Source organism: Chiloscyllium plagiosum, chromosome 13, assembly GCF_004010195.1.
Source record: "Chiloscyllium plagiosum isolate BGI_BamShark_2017 chromosome 13, ASM401019v2, whole genome shotgun sequence".
Lineage (NCBI taxonomy): Eukaryota > Metazoa > Chordata > Chondrichthyes > Orectolobiformes > Hemiscylliidae > Chiloscyllium > Chiloscyllium plagiosum.
The window spans coordinates 81,066,938-81,089,135 of NC_057722.1; the positions used below are offsets into that span (position 1 = coordinate 81,066,938).

Sequence of the window (22,198 nt, forward strand, 5' to 3'; positions counted from 1 at the left end):
ACTCATTTAGTATCTCCCCCATTTTCTGTGTCTCCACACAAAGGCCGCCTTGCTGATCTTTGAGGGGCCCTATTCTCTCGCTAGTTACCCTTTTGTCCTTAATATATTTGTAAAAACCCTTTGGATTTTCCTTAATTCTATTTGCCAAAGCTATCTCATGTCCCCTTTTTGCCCTCCTGATTTCCCTCTTAAGTATACTCCTACGGCCTTTATACTGTTCTAAGGATTCACTCGATCTATTTGGTTTATAAGCAGCCTGTGGGGTGTGCCAAACCTTACAGCCCTCCTAAAATGTAGGTTCGAAAATACCCTAGTTGTGGCCGAAATAATGTTTTGTTCAGTTCCAGCATCATGCCCCTGCCCTGTGTATTAATTAATTACTAAGACAGGCTAACAGATTGTTCATTTATTTCAGGTGTTCCTGGAGAAATAGTCAGTGGAAATGATGGATCAGCCAAACTTGTACTTCAAGTTATCTGATGCTTTATGTTTAAAGGGCTTCAGTTATCAGGAGAGTAGTCATGAAAGTGTTACTATGTGAGATCACACTAGACAGACTCTCCTTACATCTATAATCATTTCCACATTTTAATTGCAAGGTACTTGTGATTCTGTGTATAGTTAAAGTCTGTGGGAAGAAATTAAGCATTCAACATTTGTCCCTTTGATGTTTTAACAAGCTGCTTACTTTCTGTGGCAGGAGTGCCCAGGTACCTTCCCCTGTAACCGGAAAGGATATAAAACCTCCCGACACACCAACCCCCCTCATCTCCAACTAGGGCCCCAAAAAGTCCTTCCAGGTGAGACAGAGGTTCACCTGCCCCTCCTCCAACCTGATTTATTGTATCTGGTGTTCCTGATGTGGTCTTCTGTACTTCAGGGAGACCGAACGTAAACTTAGGGAATGGTTCACCCAGCATCTCAGCCGGGCCCACAGGGGCCGACTGGACCTCCCAGTCACTGACCATTTTGATTCCCTTTCCCACTCCCTTTCTGACATGACCATCCTTGGCCTCCTCGATTACCACAATGAACCAAACCGCAAACTGGAGTCTTCTTGGGCAGCCTACAGCCTGGAGGACTCTACATTGACTCCAATTTCAGAAAAGCTCCCTCCCCATCCCCTGACTCCCTTCCCAGCCCCTCCTCCTCCCTTCCACTGCTCCCTGCTACCAACTGGATCCATTTCTCCCATTCACTAACCATGTCGTACCCTTTACCTGTCTTCACCTATCCCCACCCCACCATCCTGTGCCCGCCACCCCCTTTATCTGCAGCTCCCCTCACACCCACCCCCAGTTCTGAGGAAGGATTGACTTCTCCACCACCAGATGCTGCCTGGCTTGCCGTGTTCTTCCAGCCTCCTGCCTGTCTACTTTCTGTGGCAGGGCTGGGTCGAAATGGCTTGTTTCTTTTCTGTGTGGAAATTCATCGAGGTCCTCAAAAAGACAGCATCATAACATAAAGACTACAACCTGACTTCCAACTTGCATTGTCCTTCTTCAGGACTGGAGATGGGTGTAAGGGGAGCTTCAGATAAAGGGGGTGGCGGGGGCAGGATGATGAGGTGGGGATAGGCGAAGACAGGTAGAGGGTACGACCTGGTTGGTCTTTGGGAGGAATGGTGGCAGGGAGCAGTGGAAGGGAGGGGGAGGGGCTGGGAAGGGCATTAGGGGATGGGGAGGGAGGTTATCTAAAATTGGAGAACTCAATGTTGAGTCCTCTGGGCTGTAGGCTGCCCAAGCATAAGATGAGGTGGTGTTCCTCCAATTTGCGGTGTGGTTCGCTGTGCCAATGGAGGAGGACAAGGATGGTTCTGTTGGAAAGGGGCGGCACGGTGGCACAGTGATTAGCACTGCTGCCTCACAGCGCCAAGGACCCAGGTACAATTCCAGCCCCGGGCGACTGACTGTGTGGAGTTTGCACATTCTCCCCGTGTCTGCGTAGGTTTCCTCCGGGTGCTCCGGTTTCCTCCCACAGTCCAAAGATGTGCAGATTAGGTGAACTGGACATGCTAAATTGCCCGTTGTGTTCAGTGATGTGGAGGTTAGGTGCATTAGTCAGGGGTAAATATAGGATAATAGGCTAGTGGAATATGTTTGGGTGGGTTACTCTTCGGAGGGGCTGGTATAGACTTGTTGGGCTGAAGGGCCTGTTTCCACACTGTCGGGATTCTAATTGTGTAAGAGCTGAATATATATTTCTTTGGGAATATGAACAGGAAGATGAAAGTTTGGACACAGCTGTACTGCAGAGCTCAAACTCGCTTTTACAACTCAAAGTAAAAGTGGAACTATATGCTCATTGATTACACAAGGTCACGTAACTTTTTGAAAAGTTGGATTAGAGTGTTTAGTGAGATAAACTGGCACAAGGTGTCTTTGAGTTTAAAAAAAAGCAGCTGCCTAGTGACTGCTTTTATTGTTAACTTGTAGTTAAGCACAGAACTGAGAGAAGACACAGTTGCCGTCAGACCCGTGGGTGCTAAAGAAACAATTCTCAAAGACTGTGCAAAGAAGAATTTCTAACTCAGGCAGAGACCTAGGTCTAACTGACTGGCTGCTGAAATTGAGGATTATCCCAGTCCATGGTATCATTGTATCATTACCAGAAATCAAAAGACCTGTGAGAAAGTGAATCTTGATCCACAGAATCTGAGTCTTTTTAGCGATGTCTGTCTTGACTGTTCTAATTGTGTATGAATGCGTGCATTTTGGATGAGAGAGGTTATAGTTTAGGTTTACACGTTAAGGCTCAATAAACTGTTGTGCCCCTTGTTAATGGTTAAATGTGTTAATAATAAATCCATTTTCTTGTTGGTTTTTACCTTTAGCTTTTGACACTGGTCAAATTCAGTCAAATTACCATCCTAGTGAATAAATTGGTCATTTATATGTTTGCAACAGCTCTCAAAGTAGTGAGGCTTGGTTTCCAGGGTGCTGTTCCCATTGCGGTCATGGCATTTATTTTGGTTGTTTGGTGTTAACTTGGCTGCTGTGATTTTTGATTTCCGATATTTCTTTTGGTAAGGCAACATCTCATGTCCTTCCAATCTATTTTTAAAAAAAAATTAGAACAGTTTAGGACAGAGAGGAAATTTAAACTCCTTTTGTTTCAGGAGAAGGAGGGGATCCAGGAGAAAAGTCATGGCCCCGAATCATTTATGAAAAAGGCACTCGAGGAATATTGGGTGTTCCTGGTCAAAGTGGATTTACAGGCTCAAGAGGTAAGGAGCATGCAGCCCAACTCACTTTCATATGTCTTAGAATTTGGTTAAAGAATCGTGATTGATGACTTATTCAAATAAACATTTCATTCTTTTACCTCTGGAATGAATTTGAACCCACCAAAATGAGATAATGAAAGTCATTCCTCAAAGATTAAGTCATTTGGGTGAAATGTTAACTTACTTCCTGGTAAGAACAAAGAATGTGGAACAGTCCAGCACAGGAACAGACCCTTCGGCCCACCAAGATTATGCTAATACATGATGCCTTTCTGAACTAAAAACCTATTGCCTCCACGTGATCCATCTCCCTCCATTCTCTACCTATTCCTGTATCTGTCATGATGCCTCTTTAACATTGCTATTGTAATAGCTTCCACCACCTCCTATGGCAGTGCGTTCCAGACACTTACCATCCTCTGTGTAAAAACCCTGCCTGTCACATCTCCTTTAATCTTAACCCCTTTTAACTTAAACCCGTGTCCCCTCGTAATTCACATTTCTACCCTGGGAAAAAGACTCTGATTATCCATTCTATCCATGCCTCTTGTAATTTTGTAAACTTCTATCAGGTTGTCCCTCATCCTTTGAAGTCCAAGTGAAAACAAACCAAGTTTGTCCAACGTTTCCTCATAGCTATACCCCCCCAAAGCAGGCAACATCCTGGTTAACCATTTCTGTACCCTCTTCAAGGCCTCCATGTCCTTCCGACAGTGTGGTGAACAGAACTATGCACAGCATTTCAAATGTGGCCCAACTTAAGGTTTATTCGTGTATGTGTTGAAAGCCAGCAGAAACCTGAACAGAATGGCTTCAAACATGGAAACATTCAGCCATTCGAGCCTGTTCTGCTGTTCACTCTGATCAAGACTGATCATCCAACTCTCTGTCCTGCTGTCTCTACCCTTTGATCCCTTTAGCTCTAAGAACAATGTAACTCCTTCTTGAAAACACTCAATGTTTTGGCTACAACCATTTCCATGGCAGAGAATTCCACCGGCTCCCTACTCTCTGGGTGAAGACATTTCTCATCATCACAGTCCCTGTTGCTCAGAAGGGAAGGGGGGGAGAGGAGCAGAGCAGTAGTCATTGGGAACTCCACAGTTAGGGGGACAGATAGGAGGTTCTGTGAGAACGAGAGAGATTCACGGTTGGTGTGTTGCCTCCCAGGAGCCAGGGTTCATGATGTCTCGGATTGTGTTTTTGGGATCCTTGAGGGGGAGGGGGAGCAGCCCCGAGTCGTGATCCACGTAGGCACCAATGACATGGGTAGGAAGAGAGATGGGGATTTAAGGCAGACAATCAGGGAGCTAGGGTGGAAGTTTAGAGCTGGAACAAACAGAGTTGTTATCTCTGATTTATTACTCTTCCCACATGCTAGCAAGGCAACGAATAAGGAGAGAGAGGAGTTGAACACGTGGCTGCAGGAGGAAAGGTTTCAGATACTTGGATAATTGGGCCTCATTCTGGGGTAGGTGGGACCTCTACAGGCAAGAGGGTGGGTGGAGGGGATATTTGCTAATGGTATTCGGGAGGGTTGAAACTAATTCAGCTGGAGGATGGGAACCTAAACTGTAGTTCCAGTGTCCAGAAGGTTGAGGTCGTGAGGTCAGAAATGAGCGTTCAAGGTCGCAAGAGTTCACCGGCAAACAGGAAGGTGGTTTGAAGTGCAACTACTTCAACACCAGGAGCATCCAGAATAAGATGGATGAACCTGCAGCTTGGGTTGATACCTGGGACAATGTTGTGGCCATTTCGGAGACATGGATAGAGCAGATTCTGGGATTCAGATGTTTCAGTAAAAACAGAGATAATTGGTAAAAAAAGGGGGGTGGGTGTGGCATTGTTAGTCAAGAATAGTATTAAGGTGGGATAAGGGACATTTGAGGACTCGTCTACTGAAGTAGTATGGGTTGAGGTTAGAAACAGGAAAGGAGAGGTCACCCTGTTGGGAGTTTTCTATAGGCTACCGAATAGTTCCATAAATGTAGAGGAAAGGATAGCAAAGATAATTCTGGATAGGAGCGAGAGTAACAGGATAGATGTTATGGGGGTCTTTAACTTTCCAAATATTGAAATTAAATACTATAGTTCAAGTACTTTAGTTGGGTCAGTTTTTGTCTATTATGTGCAAGATGGTTTCCTGACATAATATGTAGACAGTCCAACAAGGGGCAAGGCCATATTGGATTTAGTACTGGGCAATGAACCTGGCCAGGTGTTAGATTTGGAGGTAGGTGAGCACTTTGGTGATAGTGACCATAATCCGGTTATGTTTACTTTACTGGAAAGGAATAGGTATATATTGCAGTGCAAGAGTTATTGTTGGGGGAAAAGCAATTGTGATGCGATTAGGCAAGATTTAGGATGCATAAGATGGTGAAGGAAACTGCAGGGAATGGGCACAATAGAAATGTGGAGCTTGAGGGAGCTGGGCTTTACTAAAGAAGTTGAATCTCTTGTCAAGATGAAGAAGGAGGCTTATGTTAGAATGAGACGTGAAGGCTCAGTTCGGGCACTTGAGAGTTATAAGTTAGTCAGGAAAGACCTAAAGAGAGAGCTAAGAAGAGCCAGGAGGGGACATGAGAAGTCATGGACAGGTAGGATCACGGAAAACCCTAAAGCTTTTTACAAGGAAATCAGGAATAAAACAATGATGTGGGAAAGATCAAGGTGTGCATGGAGTCTGAGGAGATAGGGGAAGCACAAAGTGAATAGTTTTCCTCGTTATTCACACAGGAAAAAGGCAATGTTGTCGAGGAGAATACTGAGAAACAGGCTATTAGACTGGATGAGATTGAGGTTCACAAAGGGGAGGTGTTAGCTATTCTGGAAAGTGTGAAAATAGGTAAGTCCCCTGGGCCAGATGGGATTTATCCGAGAATTCTCTGGGAAGCCAGGGAGAAGTTTGTGGAGCCTTTGGCTTTGATGTTTATGTCGTCGTTGTCGACAGGAATAGTGCCAGAAGACTGAAGGATAGCAAATGTTGTCCCCTTGTTCAAAAAGGGGAATAGAGACAACCCTGGTAATTGTAGACCAGTGAGCCTTCCTTCGGTTGTGGGTAAAGTGTTGGAAAAGGTTAAAAGAGATAGGATTTATAATCATCTAGAAAGGAATAAGTTGATTAGGAATAGTTAGCATGGTTTTGTGAAGGATAGGTCGTGCCTCACAAACCTTATTGAGTTCTTTGAAATGGTGACCAAACAGGTGGATGAGGGTAAAGCAGTTGATGTGGTATATATATGGATTTCATAAGGTGTTTGATAAGGTTCCCCATGGTAGGATTTTGCACAAAATACAGAAGCATGGGATTGAGGGTGATTTAACTGTTTGGATCAGAAATTGGCTAGCTGAAAGAAGACAGAGGGTGGTGGTTGATGGGAAATGCTCATCCTGGAGTTCAATTACTAGTGCTGCACCGCAAGGATCTGTTTTGGGGCCACTGCTGTTTGTCATTTTTATAAATGACCTGTTGTGGTTCTGTTTGCCGAGCTGGGAATTTGTGTTGCAGACGTTTCGTCCCCTGTCTAGGTGACATCCTCAGTGCTTGGGAGCCTCCTGTGAAGCGCTTCTGTGATGTTTCCTCCAGCATTTATAGTGGTTTGTCTCTGCCGCTTCCGGTTGTCAGTTCCAGCTGTCCGCTGTAGTGGCCAGTATATTCCCTGGCTGTTCTCTGTTTGGCTTGTCATATAATAGTAGTACTATTATATACTATTATAGGACAAGTCAAACAGAGAACAGCCAGGGAATTCCTAGAGGCATGGCACTCATCCACAGATTCAATCAATAAGCACATTCGACCTGGACCCAATATACCGACCACTGCAGCGGACAGCTGGAACTGACAACCGGAAGCGGCAGATTCAAACCACTACAAATGCCGGAGGAAAGATCACAGAAGCGCTTCACAGGAGGCTCCCAAGCACTGAGGATGTCACCTAGACAGGGGACGAAACGTCTGCAACACAAATTCCCAGCTCGGCGAACAAAATCACAACAACGAGCACCCGAGCTTCAAATCTTCTCACAAACTTTGAACTATACCTTACCAAAATCGCCACTCCCCCTCCTCTCTTGCCTCCCTTTCTATCCTTCCTGTAGCATTTGTATCCTGGAACATTAAGCTGCCAGTCCTGTCCATCCCTGAGCCATGTTTCTGTATTTGCTATGATATCCCAGTCCCATGTTCCTAACCATACTCTGAGTTCATCTGCCTTCCCTGTTAGGCCTCTTGCATTGAAATAAATGCAGTTTAATCTATCACTAGAGAGATGGGGATTTAAGGCAGACAATCAGGGAGCTAGGGTGGAAGTTTAGAGCTGGAACAAACAGAGTTGTTATCTCTGATTTATTACTCTTCCCACATGCTAGCAAGGCAACGAATAAGGAGAGAGAGGAGTTGAACACGTGGCTGCAGGAGGAAAGGTTTCAGATACTTGGATAATTGGGCCTCATTCTGGGGTAGGTGGGACCTCTACAGGCAAGAGGGTGGGTGGAGGGGATATTTGCTAATGGTATTCGGGAGGGTTGAAACTAATTCAGCTGGAGGATGGGAACCTAAACTGTAGTTCCAGTGTCCAGAAGGTTGAGGTCGTGAGGTCAGAAATGAGCGTTCAAGGTCGCAAGAGTTCACCGGCAAACAGGAAGGTGGTTTGAAGTGCAACTACTTCAACACCAGGAGCATCCAGAATAAGATGGATGAACCTGCAGCTTGGGTTGATACCTGGGACAATGTTGTGGCCATTTCGGAGACATGGATAGAGCAGATTCTGGGATTCAGATGTTTCAGTAAAAACAGAGATAATGGTTAAAAAAAGGGGGGTGGGTGTGGCATTGTTAGTCAAGAATAGTATTAAGGTGGGATAAGGGACATTTGAGGATTCGTCTACTGAGGTAGTATGTGCTGAGGTTAGAAACAGGAAAGGAGAGGTCACCCTGTTGGGAGTTTTCTTTAGGCTTCCGAATAGTTCCATAAATGTAGAGGAAAGGATAGCAAAGATAATTCTGGATAGGAGCAAGAGTAACAGGGTAGATGTTATGGGGGTCTTTAACTTTCCAAATATTGAAATTAAACACTATAGTTCAAGTACTTTAGTTGGGTCAGTTTTTGTCCATTGTGTGCAAGATGGTTTCCTGACATAATATGTAGACTGTCCAACAAGGGGTGAGGCCATATTGGATTTAGTACTGGGCAATGAACCTGGCCAGGTGTTAGATTTGGAGGTAGGTGAGCTCTTTGGTGATAGTGACCACAATTTGGTTATGTTTACTTTACTGGAAAGGGATAGGTATATAATGCAGTGCAAGAGTTATTATTGGGGGGAAAAGCAATTGTGATGCGATTAGGCAAGATTTAGGATGCATAAGATAGTGAAGGAAACTGCAGGGGATGGGCACAATAGAAATGTGGAGCTTATTCAAGGAACAACTATTGGGTGTCCTTGATAAGTATGTACCTGTCAGGCAGGGAGGAAGTGGTCGAGCGAGGGAGCCGGGCTTTACTAAAGAAGTTGAATCTCTTGTCAAGATGAAGAAAGAGGCTTATGTTAGAATGAGACGTGAAGGCTCAGTTCAGACACTTGAGAGTTACAAGTTAGTCAGGAAAGACCTAAAGAGAGAGCTAAGAAGAGGCAGGAGGGGACATGAGAAGTCGTGGACAGGTAGGATCACGGAAAACCCTAAAGCTTTTTACAAGTACATCAGGAATAAAACAATGATGTGGGAAAGATCAAGTGTGCGTGGAGTCTGAGGAGATGGGGAAGGACAAAGTGAATATTTTTCATCGTTATTCACACAGGAAAAAGGCAATGTTGTCGAGGAGAATACTGAGAAACAGGCCACTAGACTGGATGGGATTGAAGTTCACAAGGGGGAGGTGTTAGCTATTCTGGAAAGTGTGAAAATAGGTAAGTCCCCTGGGCCAGATGGGATTTATCCGAGAATTCTCTGGGAAGCCAGGGAGAAGATTGTGGAGCCTTTGGCTTTGATGTTTATGTCGTTGTTGTCGACAGGAATAGTGCCAGAAGACTGAAGGATAGCAAATGTTGTCCCCTTGTTCAAAAAGGGGAATAGAGACAACCCTGGTAATTGTAGACCAGTGACCCTGCCTTTGGTTGTGGGTAAAGTGTTGGAAAAGGTTATAAGAGATAGGATTTGTAATCATCTAGAAAGGAATAAGTTGATTAGGAATAGTTAGCATGGTTTTGTGAAGGATAGGTCGTGCCTCACAAACCTTAGTGAGTTCTTTGAAATGGTGACCAAACACGTGGATGAGGGTAAAGCAGTTGATGTGGTATATATATGGATTTCATAAGGTGTTTGATAAGGTTTCCCATGGTAGGATTTTGCACAAAATACAGAGGCATGGGATTGAGGGCGATTTAACGGTTTGGATCAGAAATTGGCTAGCTGAAAGAAGACAGAGGGTGGTGGTTGATGGGAAATGCTCATACTATTATAGGACAAGCCCAACCGAGAACAGCCAGGGAATTCCTAGAGGCATGGCACTCATCCACAGATTCAATCAATAAGCACATCGACCTGGACAGCAGATACCGACCACTGCAGCAGACAGCTGGAACTGACAACCGGAAGCGGCAGATTCAAACCACTATAAATGCCAGAGGAAGCATCACAGAAGCGCTTCACAGGAGGCTCCCAAGCACTGAGGATGTCACCTAGACAGGGGACGAAACGTCTGCAACACAAATTCCCAGCTCGGCAAACAGAACCACAACATATATTGTCTGTGTTTGCTGGTTGAGAGAGTAGGTTGATGAACAAATAGTTGCTTTGTATCAAAAGCATTATTGCTTTACTATAAGGCCATCAGCCTTGCAAGCAGCAGTAGGCCATTCAGCCCATCAAGGAGGAAACAGTGATGTCTGCAGATACTGGAGATCAGAGTTGAGAGTGTGTTGCTGGAAAAGCACAGCAGGTCAGGCAGCATCCGAAGAGCAGGAGAATCAACGTTTCGAGTCGAAGCCCTTCTTCATTCAGTCCATCAAAGTCAGCTCCACTGTTCAGTGGCTGATCTGGCAATCCTCAACTCCACTTTCACACCTTTTCCCCATCAACCGTAATTCTCAAGAATTTAGAAGGTTAAGGGGTGTTCTGATTTGAATCCTTCAAGATATTAACAGCAAAGGACAGAGTAGATGCGGATAAACTATTCCCACTGGTTGGAGATTCTAGAACTTCAAGGCATTGTCTGAGAATTAGGGCCAGACCGTTCAGGAGAGATATTCAGAAGCACTTCCACACACAAAGGGTGGGAGAGGTTTGGAACTCTCTTCCACAAATGGTAGTTGACATGAAATCAATTGTTAGTTTTAATCTGATGTAGATAAATCTTATTATGCAAAATTATTCAGGGATATGGGCCAAAGCTAAGTATATGGAGTTAGGCCACAGATCAGCCATGATCTCCTTGAATGATGGAACAGGCTTGAGGGGCTAAATGGTCTACTCCTGTTCTTATGTTCTCTTACTGATTAACAATCTGTCTTGAATATATTTAATGATTCAGATTCAACAGCCCTCTGTAATAAAGAATTCCACAAATTCTGTCCCCCTGAGAAATGAAATGCCTCCTCATGTCTATCTTCAACAAGTGTACCTTTATTCTGAGTTTATGCCTGCTCAGAGAGAGTCATACAGCATTGAAATATCCCCACCATGCCAAAGTGATCAACAAACACCAAACTACACTAATCCCACTTACTTGCACTTGGTCCAGAGTCTATGATGGTGTAGTTTTTTCCCTTCCTCACAGTTAACGTAGTAACGATCTCTGTCCTGCTTTATAAAGATTGTGGGTTGTCTTCATGTGTCAGACGTTATCTGGGGGCCATGGCAGTGGTGGATCTCAACCTGAAATTCCTGATGAAAGGCTTTTGCCCGAAATGTCGACTCTCCTGCTCCTCGGATGCTGTCTGACCTGCTGTGCTTTCCCAGCACCACACACCCGACTCTAATCTCCAGCACCTGCAGTCCTCACTTTTGCCCAGAGCCTATTATGTCCTGGCATTTCACGTGCTCATCCAGATGCTTCTTAAATGTTACTAGAGCGGGCTTCCACCACCTTCTCAGGCAGCATGTTCCATATTTCTACCACCCATTGGGAGACTTTCCATTCCAGGAAACATCCTGCTGAATCTCCTTTGTACCCTGTCCAGTGCAATAAGGAATTTCCAATAATGTGACAACCAGAACCAAACAGTATTCCATCTGTGGCCTAATGAATGTTTTATAAAGTTGAACCAAGACTTATTACCCTATATTCTATGTCCCAGCTAATGAAAGCAACATTCCAGAAGCCTTCTTCCACACCCTGTCTACCTGTATATCAGGGATCTCTAGACTTGTACATCAAGGTCCCTTTGTTCCTCAGCACTCCTAGAGACCTGCCATTCATTGTGTATGTCCTTCCCTTATTAGACTTCTCAAATTGCATCACCTCACACTTATCAGGATTAATTTCCATCTGCCATTGCTCTGCCCAATTTCCCAGCTGATGAAGATTAGACTGTACCCGAGACCATCCTCCTTACTATCAACAACACCAGCAATTTTCATGACATCTATGAACTTACTAATTATATCTCCTACATTCACATCCAAATTGTTAGTATACATAACAAACAGCAAGGATGCCAGCACCGATCCCTATGGTACACCATTGGTCACAGGCTTCCAACCACAAACACAGCCCCCCATCAGCACCCTTTGCTTCCTGTTTGTAAACCAACTTTGGATTCAGTTTGCCAACCTGCCTTGGATGACCTTTTGGACCAGCCTTCCATGTGAAACTTTGTCAAAGGCTTTACAGATGTATCTAATCTAATCTTTGATTCTCGAAAAGGGGTACAGCCATTCTGTATCTCCCTGTCAAGTTCCCTCAGAATCTTGTATGTTTCAGTTAGGTCTCCTCTTATTCTTCCAAACTCCAATGAAAGCAAGCCCAACATACTCGCCTTCTCCTAATAAGACAGTCTTTTCATATCTGGGATCAGCTGAGTGAAGCTGCCTGTAAGGCCAGTCTATCTTTCCTCAGATAAGGCAACGAAAACCGTTCACAGCATTCCAGCTGCGGTCTGACCCGTACATTGTATTGTTTTAGTTAAACCTCTCTACTTTTATATTGCAATCCCTTTGAAATAAAGACCAACATTCCATTTGCCTTCAAAGAAGAACAAAGAACAAAGAACCTTACAGCACAGGAACAGGCCCTTCAACCCTCCAAGCCTGTGCTGATCCATATCCTCTATCTAAACCTGCTGCCTATTTTCTAAGGATCTGTGTCCCTCTGTTCCCTGCCCATTCATGTATCTGTTTAGATACATCTTCAATGATGCTATCGTGCCCGACTCTACCACCTCCACTGGCAATGCATTCCAGGCACCTACCACCTTCTGCATAAACAACTTTCCATCCATATCTCCCCTAAACCTTTTCCATCTCACCTTGAACTCATGACCCCTAGTAACCGAGTCCCGCACTCTGGGAAAAAACTTCTTGCTATCCACCCTGTCTATACCTCTCATGATTTTGTAGGCCTCAATCAGGTCCCCTCTCAACCTCCTTTTTAATGAAAATAATCCTAATCTGTTCAACCTCTCCTCATAGCTGGCACCCTCCATACCAGGCAACATCCTGGTGAACCTCCTCTGTACCCTCTTTTGGTAATGTGGTGACCAGAACTGTACGCAGTATTCCCTATTACCCACTGAACTTGGATGCCAGGTGTTTGTGATTCCTGGATGGTGATGCCCAAATCCCTCTGTGCTATAGCTTTCTGCTGTCTTTCTCCATTTAAATAATATTCAGCCCCTCTAGTCTTCCTGCCTATGTGCATAACTTCACATTTCTCTACATTAGATTCCATCTGCCAATTTTTCCCTACTCACTGAACCCACCTGTATCCCTCTGTAGACCCTGTGTCATTCTCACTTATCTTCTCATCTATTTTTGGGTCATATGTAAAATTGGTTGTCGAACATTCATTTGCCTCATCCAAGTCACTAATAGATTAGCATATATTACACACACATATATGTATAATATATTGTTAGTAACTGTGGCCCCCACACTGATCCCTGTGGGACCCACGATTCATAGATTGTCACCCTGAAAATGCCCTTACCCCTTATCCCAAACCTGTTTTCTATCAGTTAGCCAATCCTCTATCAATACTCATATACTACCTCTCATTCCATGCGCTCTTGTCTTATCAACAGCTTAACACATAGAACCTTATCAGACACCTTCTGAAAATCTGAATCTATCACATCCACTGCTTCCCCTTTATCTATTCTGCTTGTTACCTCCTCAAAGAATTCTTATATATTTGGCAGGTGTCACTCCCCTTCAAGAAGCCATGCCACCTCTGCTTGATCGTGTTCTATGTTTCTAAATGCTCTGCTGTTACAGACTCAAACATTGGCTCAATAACAGACACTAAACCAACTGTTAAAGGATCACATGTTAACTTTGATTTCTCTTCACAGATGCTGCCAGATCTGCTGAGCTTTTCTAGCAACTTCTGTTTTTGTTTCTGATTAAACTACAATATTCATTAAGGACCTCCCCTACCACCACCAACTGCAGGCTCAAATTCCCTCCGCTATCCCTGATTAGCCCTACCCTCACTCTGGCCATCCTCTTATTTCTCACATAAGTGTAGAATATCTTAGGGCTTTCCTTAATCCTTCCCGCCAAGGCTTTTTCATGCCCCCTTCTAGCTCTCCTAAGTCTTTCAGTTCCTTCCTGGTCACCTTGTAACCCTCTAGAGCCCTATCTGATCCTTGCTTCCTCAACCTTAAGTAAGCTTCCTTCCTCCTCTGGAGTAGATGTCCACATCCCTTGTCACCCAAGGTTCCTTTACCCTACCATCCCTTCCTTGCCTCAGTGGGACAAACCTGTCCAGCACTATCAATAGGTGGTTCCTAAACAACCTCCACATTTCTGTTGCGCATTTCCCTGAGAATATCTGTTCCCAATTTAGATGCCCCGGTTCCTGCCTAATAGCAATGTAATTCTCCTCCCTCCAATTAAATACTTGTCCATACTGTCTGATCCTATCCCTCTCCATGATTATAATAAAGGTCAGGGAGTTGTAATCACTATCACCAAAATGCTGTCCCACTGAGAGATCTGGCACATGACCTGGTTCATTGCCAATTGCCAAATCCAATCCTCCCAATGCATTCTGTAACTGCTTCCTTTCATATTGGGGTACACTCCATCAGATCCAGGGGCCTTAAATCTTCTCAAAACTCGCTAATCCAGGGGCCTTAATGCTTTTTCACCCAAGTAGTTATAGAGTCATAGAGATGTCCAACATGGAAACAGACCCTTCGGTCCAACCCATCCATGCTGACCAGATATCCCAACCTAATCTAGTCCCACCTGCCAGCACCCGGCCCATATCCCTCCAAACCCTTCCTATTCATATACCCATCCAAATGCCTCTTAAATATTGCAATTGTACCAGCCTCCACCACATCCTCTGGCAGCCCATTCCATACACGTACCACCCTCTGTGTGAAAATGTTGCCCCCTAGGTCTTTTTTACATGTTTCCCTGTCATCCTAAATCTATGTCCTCCAGTTCCAGGGAAAAGACTTTGTCTATTTATCCTATCCATGCCCCTCATAATTTTGTAAACCTCTATAAGGTCACCCCTCAGCCTCTGACACTCCAGGGAAAACAGCCCCAGCTTCTCCCTGTAGCTCAAATCCTCCAACCCTGGCTATCTACCTGCGACTCCACTTTCAAGGAGCTATGAACCTGCACTCCAAGGTCTCTTTGTTCAGCAACACTCCCAAGGACCTTACCATTGGGGCAGCACGGTGCCTGACAGCACCAGAGACCCGGGTTCAATTCCCACCTCGGGCAACTGTCTGTGTGGAGTTTGCACATTCTCCCCATGTCTGCGTGGGTTTCCTACGGGTGCTCCGGTCTCCTCGCACAGTCCAAAGATATGCAGGTTAGGTGAATTGGCCATGATACATTGCCCATAGTGTTAGGTGAAGGGGTAAATGTACGGGAATGGGTCCGGGTGGGTTCGGCGGGTTGGTGTGGATTTGTTGGGCTGAAGGGCCTGTATCCACACTGTAAGTAATCTAATCATTAAGTGTATAAGTCCTGCTAAGATTTACTTTCCCAAAATGCAGCACCTCGCATTTATCTGAATTAAACTCCATCTGCCATTTCTCAGCCCATTGGCCCATCTGATCCAGATCCTGTTGTAATCTGAGGTAACCCTCTTCGCTGTCCACTACACCTCCGAGCACTTCTTCTCTAATGATTGTTATTGTACTTATTTTCTTCCCTTTTGACCCTTGAATATTTGGTAATTTTGGAATGCTATTCATGTCTTTCACTATAAAGATTGATGCAAAGTATTTATTTAATTCTTCTGCCATTTCCAGGTTTCCGATTGTTATTATTTCCCCAGATTCATTCTCTTTGTGTTCACTTTGGCTTTCCTCTTTCTCTATATATGGTGAAAGAAGTTCGTGCTGTTCATCTTGATATTACTTTGCACGTTTAGCTTCAAAGTTTATTTTCTCCCTCTACTTTTTTATGATTCTCTTTTGTTAGTTTTTAAAACTTTCCCAATCCTCTCACTTATCACTAATCATTGCTACATTGTATGTTTTTTCATTCAATCTGATGCTACCCTTACCTTCCCTGGTAACTGTGATCTGTTTCTCACCTTCCTCAGATCCTTCTTCCTCAGTGGATTAGGTATATGTTTCAACCCATGAACTGTTTTGTGAACATCTGCTGTTGTTTCTCAATTATTTTGCTGCTAAACTCCTTCCCTCGTTCACTCCTGCAAGCTCTGCCTCATTCTTTTGTCAATATCCTTATTTAAGTTTAACATTATTATTTTTGACCCAAGTTTCTCTCTCTCAAACTGAGTGATAAATTCAATCGTGTTATTGTCATTGTTTCCGAGGGAATATTTTACTCTGACATCATTAGTTGGCTATAGAACATTCATTTTCCTCATCCGAGTTGTTAATATATATCGTAAATAACTGTGGCCCCAGTGCCGATCCATTAGATACAGATTGCCAATTTAAAAGTGCTCCCGTTCTCCCATCTGTGTTCTGTTAGTTAGCCAATGATTATACATCACCAGATCCAAAATCACTCGATCCCCAGATGGATCCACAACATATTGTTCTAGAAAACTGTCCTGAGTACATTTGATGAATTCTTCATGGTTCCTCTGCCAATTTGACTATCCCAATCTATGTGGAGAGGGTGAGAACTGTAAATGCTGAAGATCAGAGTCCAAAAGTGTGCAGCTTATGCTTGAAGTGTTGACTCTCCTGCTCCACGGAATGGTGCCTGACTCTGCTATCCTAAACTTATGTCTAGATTAAATCAGTCATGATTCATGGTTTGCTTTTGTTGCATGTTCTTATTATCTCCTGATTTGTCCTTGTCCCACTGTCTAGCTGCCTGTATATTCCTCCTATCATTGTCATCCACCTTTAAGGAGTCTTCATCTTTCGATTCCAACCTGTACCACCAGAGATATATTTCCCTCCCCACACCTATCAGCATTCCGCAGAGACCATTCCCTCCGTGACTTCCTTGTTAGGTCCATGCCCCCCCACCAACCCACCCTCCCCTCCCGGCAGCTTCCCCTGCCATCGCAGGAAGTGCAAACCCTGCACCCACACCTCCCCCCTCCTCACCTCCATCCAAGGCCCCAAAGGATCCTTCCACATCTGACAGAGGTTTACCTGTACCTCCACACACATCATCTACTGTGACTATTGCTCTCAATGTGGTCTCCTCTACATTGGGGAGACAGGGCACCAACTTGCAGAACGTTGCAGAGAATGTCTCTGGGACACATGCACCAACCAACCCCACTCCCCGTGGCCAAACACTTCAACTCCCCCTCCCACTCCACCACGAAAATGCAAGTCCTGGGCCTCCTCCACCACCAAGTCATGCCTGGAGGAAAAACGCCTCACCTTCTGCCTTGAGACCCTCCAACCACATGGCATCAATGTTGATTTCATCAGTTTCTTCATCTCCCCTCCCCCCACCCCCCCACCTCAACCGAGATCCAACCCTCCAACTCGGCAGGCTCTCTCGAACTGTTCATCTTCCTACCCACCTATTCACTCCACTCTCTAATCCAAAATACCACCATCATCCCCCAACATCTTCTACCTATCGTCTTCCTCTCAGCCCCTCTTCCACCCTATCTATCTCTCAACCCCTTTGCTATACACACACACACATATTCCTAATGAAGGGCTTATGCCCAAAACGCCAACTCTCCTGCTCCTCGGGTGCTGCCTGACCTGCTGTGCTTTTTCAGCACCACACTCTTGACTCTGATCTCCAGCACCTGCAATCCTCACTTTCTCCCGCCCTCTCCTTCCTACCTGTCCTTTTAGAAAGTCATATACCTTGGAATATCTCCCAGCTTTTTTCTCCTTGTAACCTGTCTCCATAATGGCAATGACAATATTATTTTGTCTCCTTAACTCAAATGTTAATTGTTTTGTTTGATGTTAAACTGACTGTCAATTATTACAACTGCTTCAGGTGAAAAGGGGCTTCCTGGGAACCCAGGTATCCCTGGATTGCCTGGCAGGCTTGGTTTTCCAGGCTCCGAGAAAGGTTTTCGTGGGATGAGGGGACCATCGGGTCTTTGTGGACAGCAAGGGCCAATGGGACAAAAAGGTGGAAGAGGCATTGTTGGATTTCCAGGAATGAAGGGGGACAAGGTAAGTATGTAAACGTCACTAACAGCTTCATGAGTTATTTGTTATCACATCAGAAACATTGCACTGTACCACAAACTGTTCAATGGAATATTAAGTTGTAGTTTGTTTACTTCTAGGGTGACAGAGGACAACCAGGGTCACCTGGACCTGAAGGAACATCTGGTTGTAAAGGACAAAAAGGTATCCCCCTCAGTAAGATATTAATACATTGTTGGGCTCCTGTTCAAACCATTAATTATACTTGCCACTCACTTGGCCAACTTATTCTCACTGAACTGTGGGAGGAAATTTGAGATACCATGACTACTGATAGGCCACAAATTCACATGCTTCTTATTGACTGAATAATTGATTATCAATTATTTTTGAAGATTTCCTTAGATCTCCTGATAAAATGCAGCCTGAAATAACGCTCAGGCCACACATTGTGAGGATCCAGGTTTAATACCCAGCCCACATTGAATTGAGCAGCAAGTGGGATGTTGTGATTGACCACTGATCCCCTATCTGGAAATGAAATTGAGTTTTCCTTCAGATTGGAGTGAGGATGGTTTCGGAAACCCGTTACTGGTTTTAACATGTTGGCCTGGTTTAAATCAAGGTCAAAAAGCACAGCAGGTCAGGCAGCATCTGAGAAGGAGGAGAATCAACATTTTGGGCATAAGTCCTTTAGCAGGAATGTGATGATGAGGGCCTTATGCCTTAAACGTCGATCCTCCAGCTCCTCGGATGCTGCCTGACCTGCTGTGCTTTTCCAGCACCACACTTTCTGACTCTGACTCTCCAGTACCTGCAGTCCTCACTTTGTCTTTGTTTCTACAACAAACGTCTGTCATGTTGACGAGCTTAAAATAAATCACATTAGAATTTCAGGAGAAAGAAACAGAGAGAGGGACTGTGGAAAGTTGGTGATAGGTGATTTCTAATAGATTGTGAACTGAGAGAGAAAGGTGTACTTTCCTCCATCCACAACAAATGACCAGGTAAACACATGTCTCGTAAATGACAGATTCACATTATAACATGCGGAGAATTTGAGTAGAAGTAGGCCATTCAGCCCATCAAGCCTGTTTCCTTTATTCAGTAAGCTCATGGTTGATCTGATTGAGGCCTTAACTCCACTTCCCTGGTGATTTACCATAACCTTTGATTTGAAACAAAAATCTGTCAACCTCAGCCTTAAATATATTCAATGACCCAGACTTGGCTGCTTTCTGGGGAAGTAAATCCTACGACCAATGACTAGGAGTAGAAATACCCTCTCACCTTCATCTTAAATGGAGCGCCCCTTTATTTTGAAATTATATTCTACATTCCCCCATGAAAGAAAACATCCTCTCACCATTTACTGTGCAACCCTTCCTGAATCCTAAATGTTTCAATAAGATCATTTCTTTTTCATACTGTACTGATTGTAAAAAAGGTCAGCCAGGTGGACCTCATGGCATATGAGATCCTTGATTGGGGCTGTTAACCTGGTCTGATCAGGGAGCCCTGGCTGACAGATATAAACAGGAGTGTCAGAGGTTCTGCTCACTCTGAGAGCTGGCTCTGAGGGCGCTGGATCAGGGTCAAGGACTCTCCCCGTGTGAAATAAGGGGGACTTGGCGATGGGATATTGGTCTCTGCAGAATTATTTCACATAACATCGAATGAGTTTAGGCTCAACATGCTCAACTTTTCCTCATTAGACAAAGCCCTCATCCCAGGAATTAACTGAGTAAATCTCTGAACTGTTTCTAAGGCAAACATTGAATATCCTTAAGTCAAGAGGCTAAATCTGTAGGTGGTGCAAGTGTGATCTCAGATCCTACACATTCCAGCTGATGGGATTATTCACTGATGTCTTTAATCTCACTTTACTACAATCTGAAGTCCCCACCTGCTTCATGAAGACCACTATCATCCTGGTGCCAAAGAGAACACATGAAATGTGCCACAATAACAACCACCTGGTGGCTCTGACATCCATCATTCTGAAATGCTTCAAAAGGTTAGTCCTGGCTCACATTGACTCCAGCCCTGGCCCATTTCCCATTTTCCTGGCCCTACGCTTATCATTGCGACATCTGGATAACAGGGATACCCGATGTCAGGCTCCTACTTATTGATCACAGCTTCGCCTTCAATACCATAATTCCAAAGAAACTCATCTCTAAACTCCATGTTGTAGGTCTCTGTTCTGCCCGCTGCAACTGGATCCTTGACTTCCTGACCCACAGACCACAATCAGTGAGAATAGGTGACAATACCTCCTCCATGATAATCCTCAACACCAGCTGCCTGCTAGCCTGTGTAGGGATTCTGGATCAGTGGTGCTGGAAGAGCACAGCAGTTCAGGCAGCATCCAAGGAGCTTCAAAATTGACGTTTTGGGCAAAAGCCCTTCATCAGGAATAATGGCAGGAGCATGCTGAGACAATGGGTCGGCCAGGGTGGTCAGGCTTGTGGATCTTGGAAAGGAGGTAGAACCGGGCAGTGCGGGGTTCCCAGACTGTGAGGTTGGAAGCTATGGGTGGGAGATCTCCTGAGGTGATGAGGTTCTGTGTGGTCTGGGAGATGATGGTTTGGTGATGGGGGGTGGGGTCATGGTCGAGGGGGCAGTAGGAAGAGGTGCACTCCCTCCAAAACCAATGCTCACTTGTACGAGTGTGTACTATCTACAAAATGCACTACAGAAATTCACAAAAGATCCTTATCAGAACCTTGTAAACACATGACCATTTGTATCTCAAATGACAAGGGAAACCTCCATCTGCAAGTTTACCTCCAATCCACTCATTATCCTGACTTGGAAATATATCGTCGTTCCTCAACTGTCACTGGATCAAAATCCTGGAATTCCGTCCCTAAGGGCATTGTGGGTTTACTGACAGCACATGGACGGCAGTGGCTCAAGAAGGCAGCTCACCATCACTTTTTCAAGTGGACAGGCAGTAAATGCTGATTGGTCAGTAATACCTACAACCCACAAGTGAACAAAGCAAAATCTTTATATCATCATGCAGGACAAAGCAGCCCGTTTGATTAACACTTTCAACACTCCAATCTCCATTACCGATGCTCAAAGGCAGGAGTGTAACATCCACAACACATACTTCAGGACGGCTAGAGAGAGAATTCACCTTAGAGAGAGTACTGTGCAGATTTGCCAGAATAATACTGCAGTGAGGAGAATTAAATTATAAGTGGAGGTTGCTTGGGCTAAGCTTGTGTCCCTTGACTATAATTGAGTAAGTGTTGCTGAAATGGAAGCATTTATGAAATAATTAAATAATTTGATTGCATAGACTGAATGTTTCCTTTGGTCGGGGAGTCGAGAACAGGTGGTGTTATGTTAAGAGCATGACCATTTCAGGGAGATGTTGAAGAGTAATTATTCACACAAAAGGTAATGCACATTTGGTACTCACCACCCCATTGTCCTAAAACAAAAACTTGCTGAGAAATGGTTAATTGTAACTCTCAAAACTGAAATAAAAGCAACATATTCTGGATGCTGAAGAGCTGAAATAAAAGCAGAAAGTGCTGGAGAAACTCAGCAGACCTGAAGACAGCAACAATTTAATGTTTCCACTCTAATGACCTTTGAATTCTCAATGAGTTCTCAAGAAGAGTCACATTGGACTCAAAACATTAACTGTTTCTCTCTTTCCACAGATGCTGTCAGACCTGCTGGGTTTCTGCAGCATTTCCTGTTTTTATTTCAAAACTGAGGTTAATAGTTTATTTTTGTCAACAAGAGTGTTAAGTGATATTGAATTAATCTGGGAAATTCAGTTTAGATAAAAAATTGAAGTAAGTGTCACGAGTTTAAGTTCGCAGTAGGGTTAAAATCAACGAGGTAAAAACAATGACTGCAGATGCTGGAAACCAGATTCTGGATTAGTGGTGCTGGAAGAGCACAGCAGTTCAGGCAGCATCCAAGGAGCTTCGAAATCGATGTTTTGGGCAAAAGCCCTTCATCAGGAATAATGGCTTCCTCGCTAGCCTGTGTACTCAGCCCCTTACTATACTGCTTGTACTCTCATGACTGTGCTGCCAAATTTCATCTGAACTCCATCTACAACTTGGCTGATGACACCACCATTGTAGGCCGGATATCAAACAATGACAAGACAGAGTACAAGAGACAGAGTGCTTGGTGATTTGGTGAAAACGTAGCAATCAGCAAAATGAAAGAGCTGGTCATTGGCTTCAGGGAG

The 22,198-nt window shown here is 44.3% G+C and overlaps 1 protein-coding gene across 1 annotated transcript in view; it reads left to right on the forward strand.

Annotated features, from left to right (window-relative positions):
* Positions 1–22,198, forward strand: part of LOC122555674 (collagen alpha-4(IV) chain-like) — a 240,741-nt gene that overhangs the window by 162,736 nt on the left and 55,807 nt on the right. Inside the window, exons 31-33 of the mRNA XM_043701670.1 lie at positions 3,119–3,226; positions 17,813–17,994; positions 18,111–18,174. Coding sequence (XP_043557605.1) covers positions 3,119–3,226; positions 17,813–17,994; positions 18,111–18,174 — 354 coding nt within the window. The remainder of the gene's footprint in view (positions 1–3,118; positions 3,227–17,812; positions 17,995–18,110; positions 18,175–22,198) is intronic.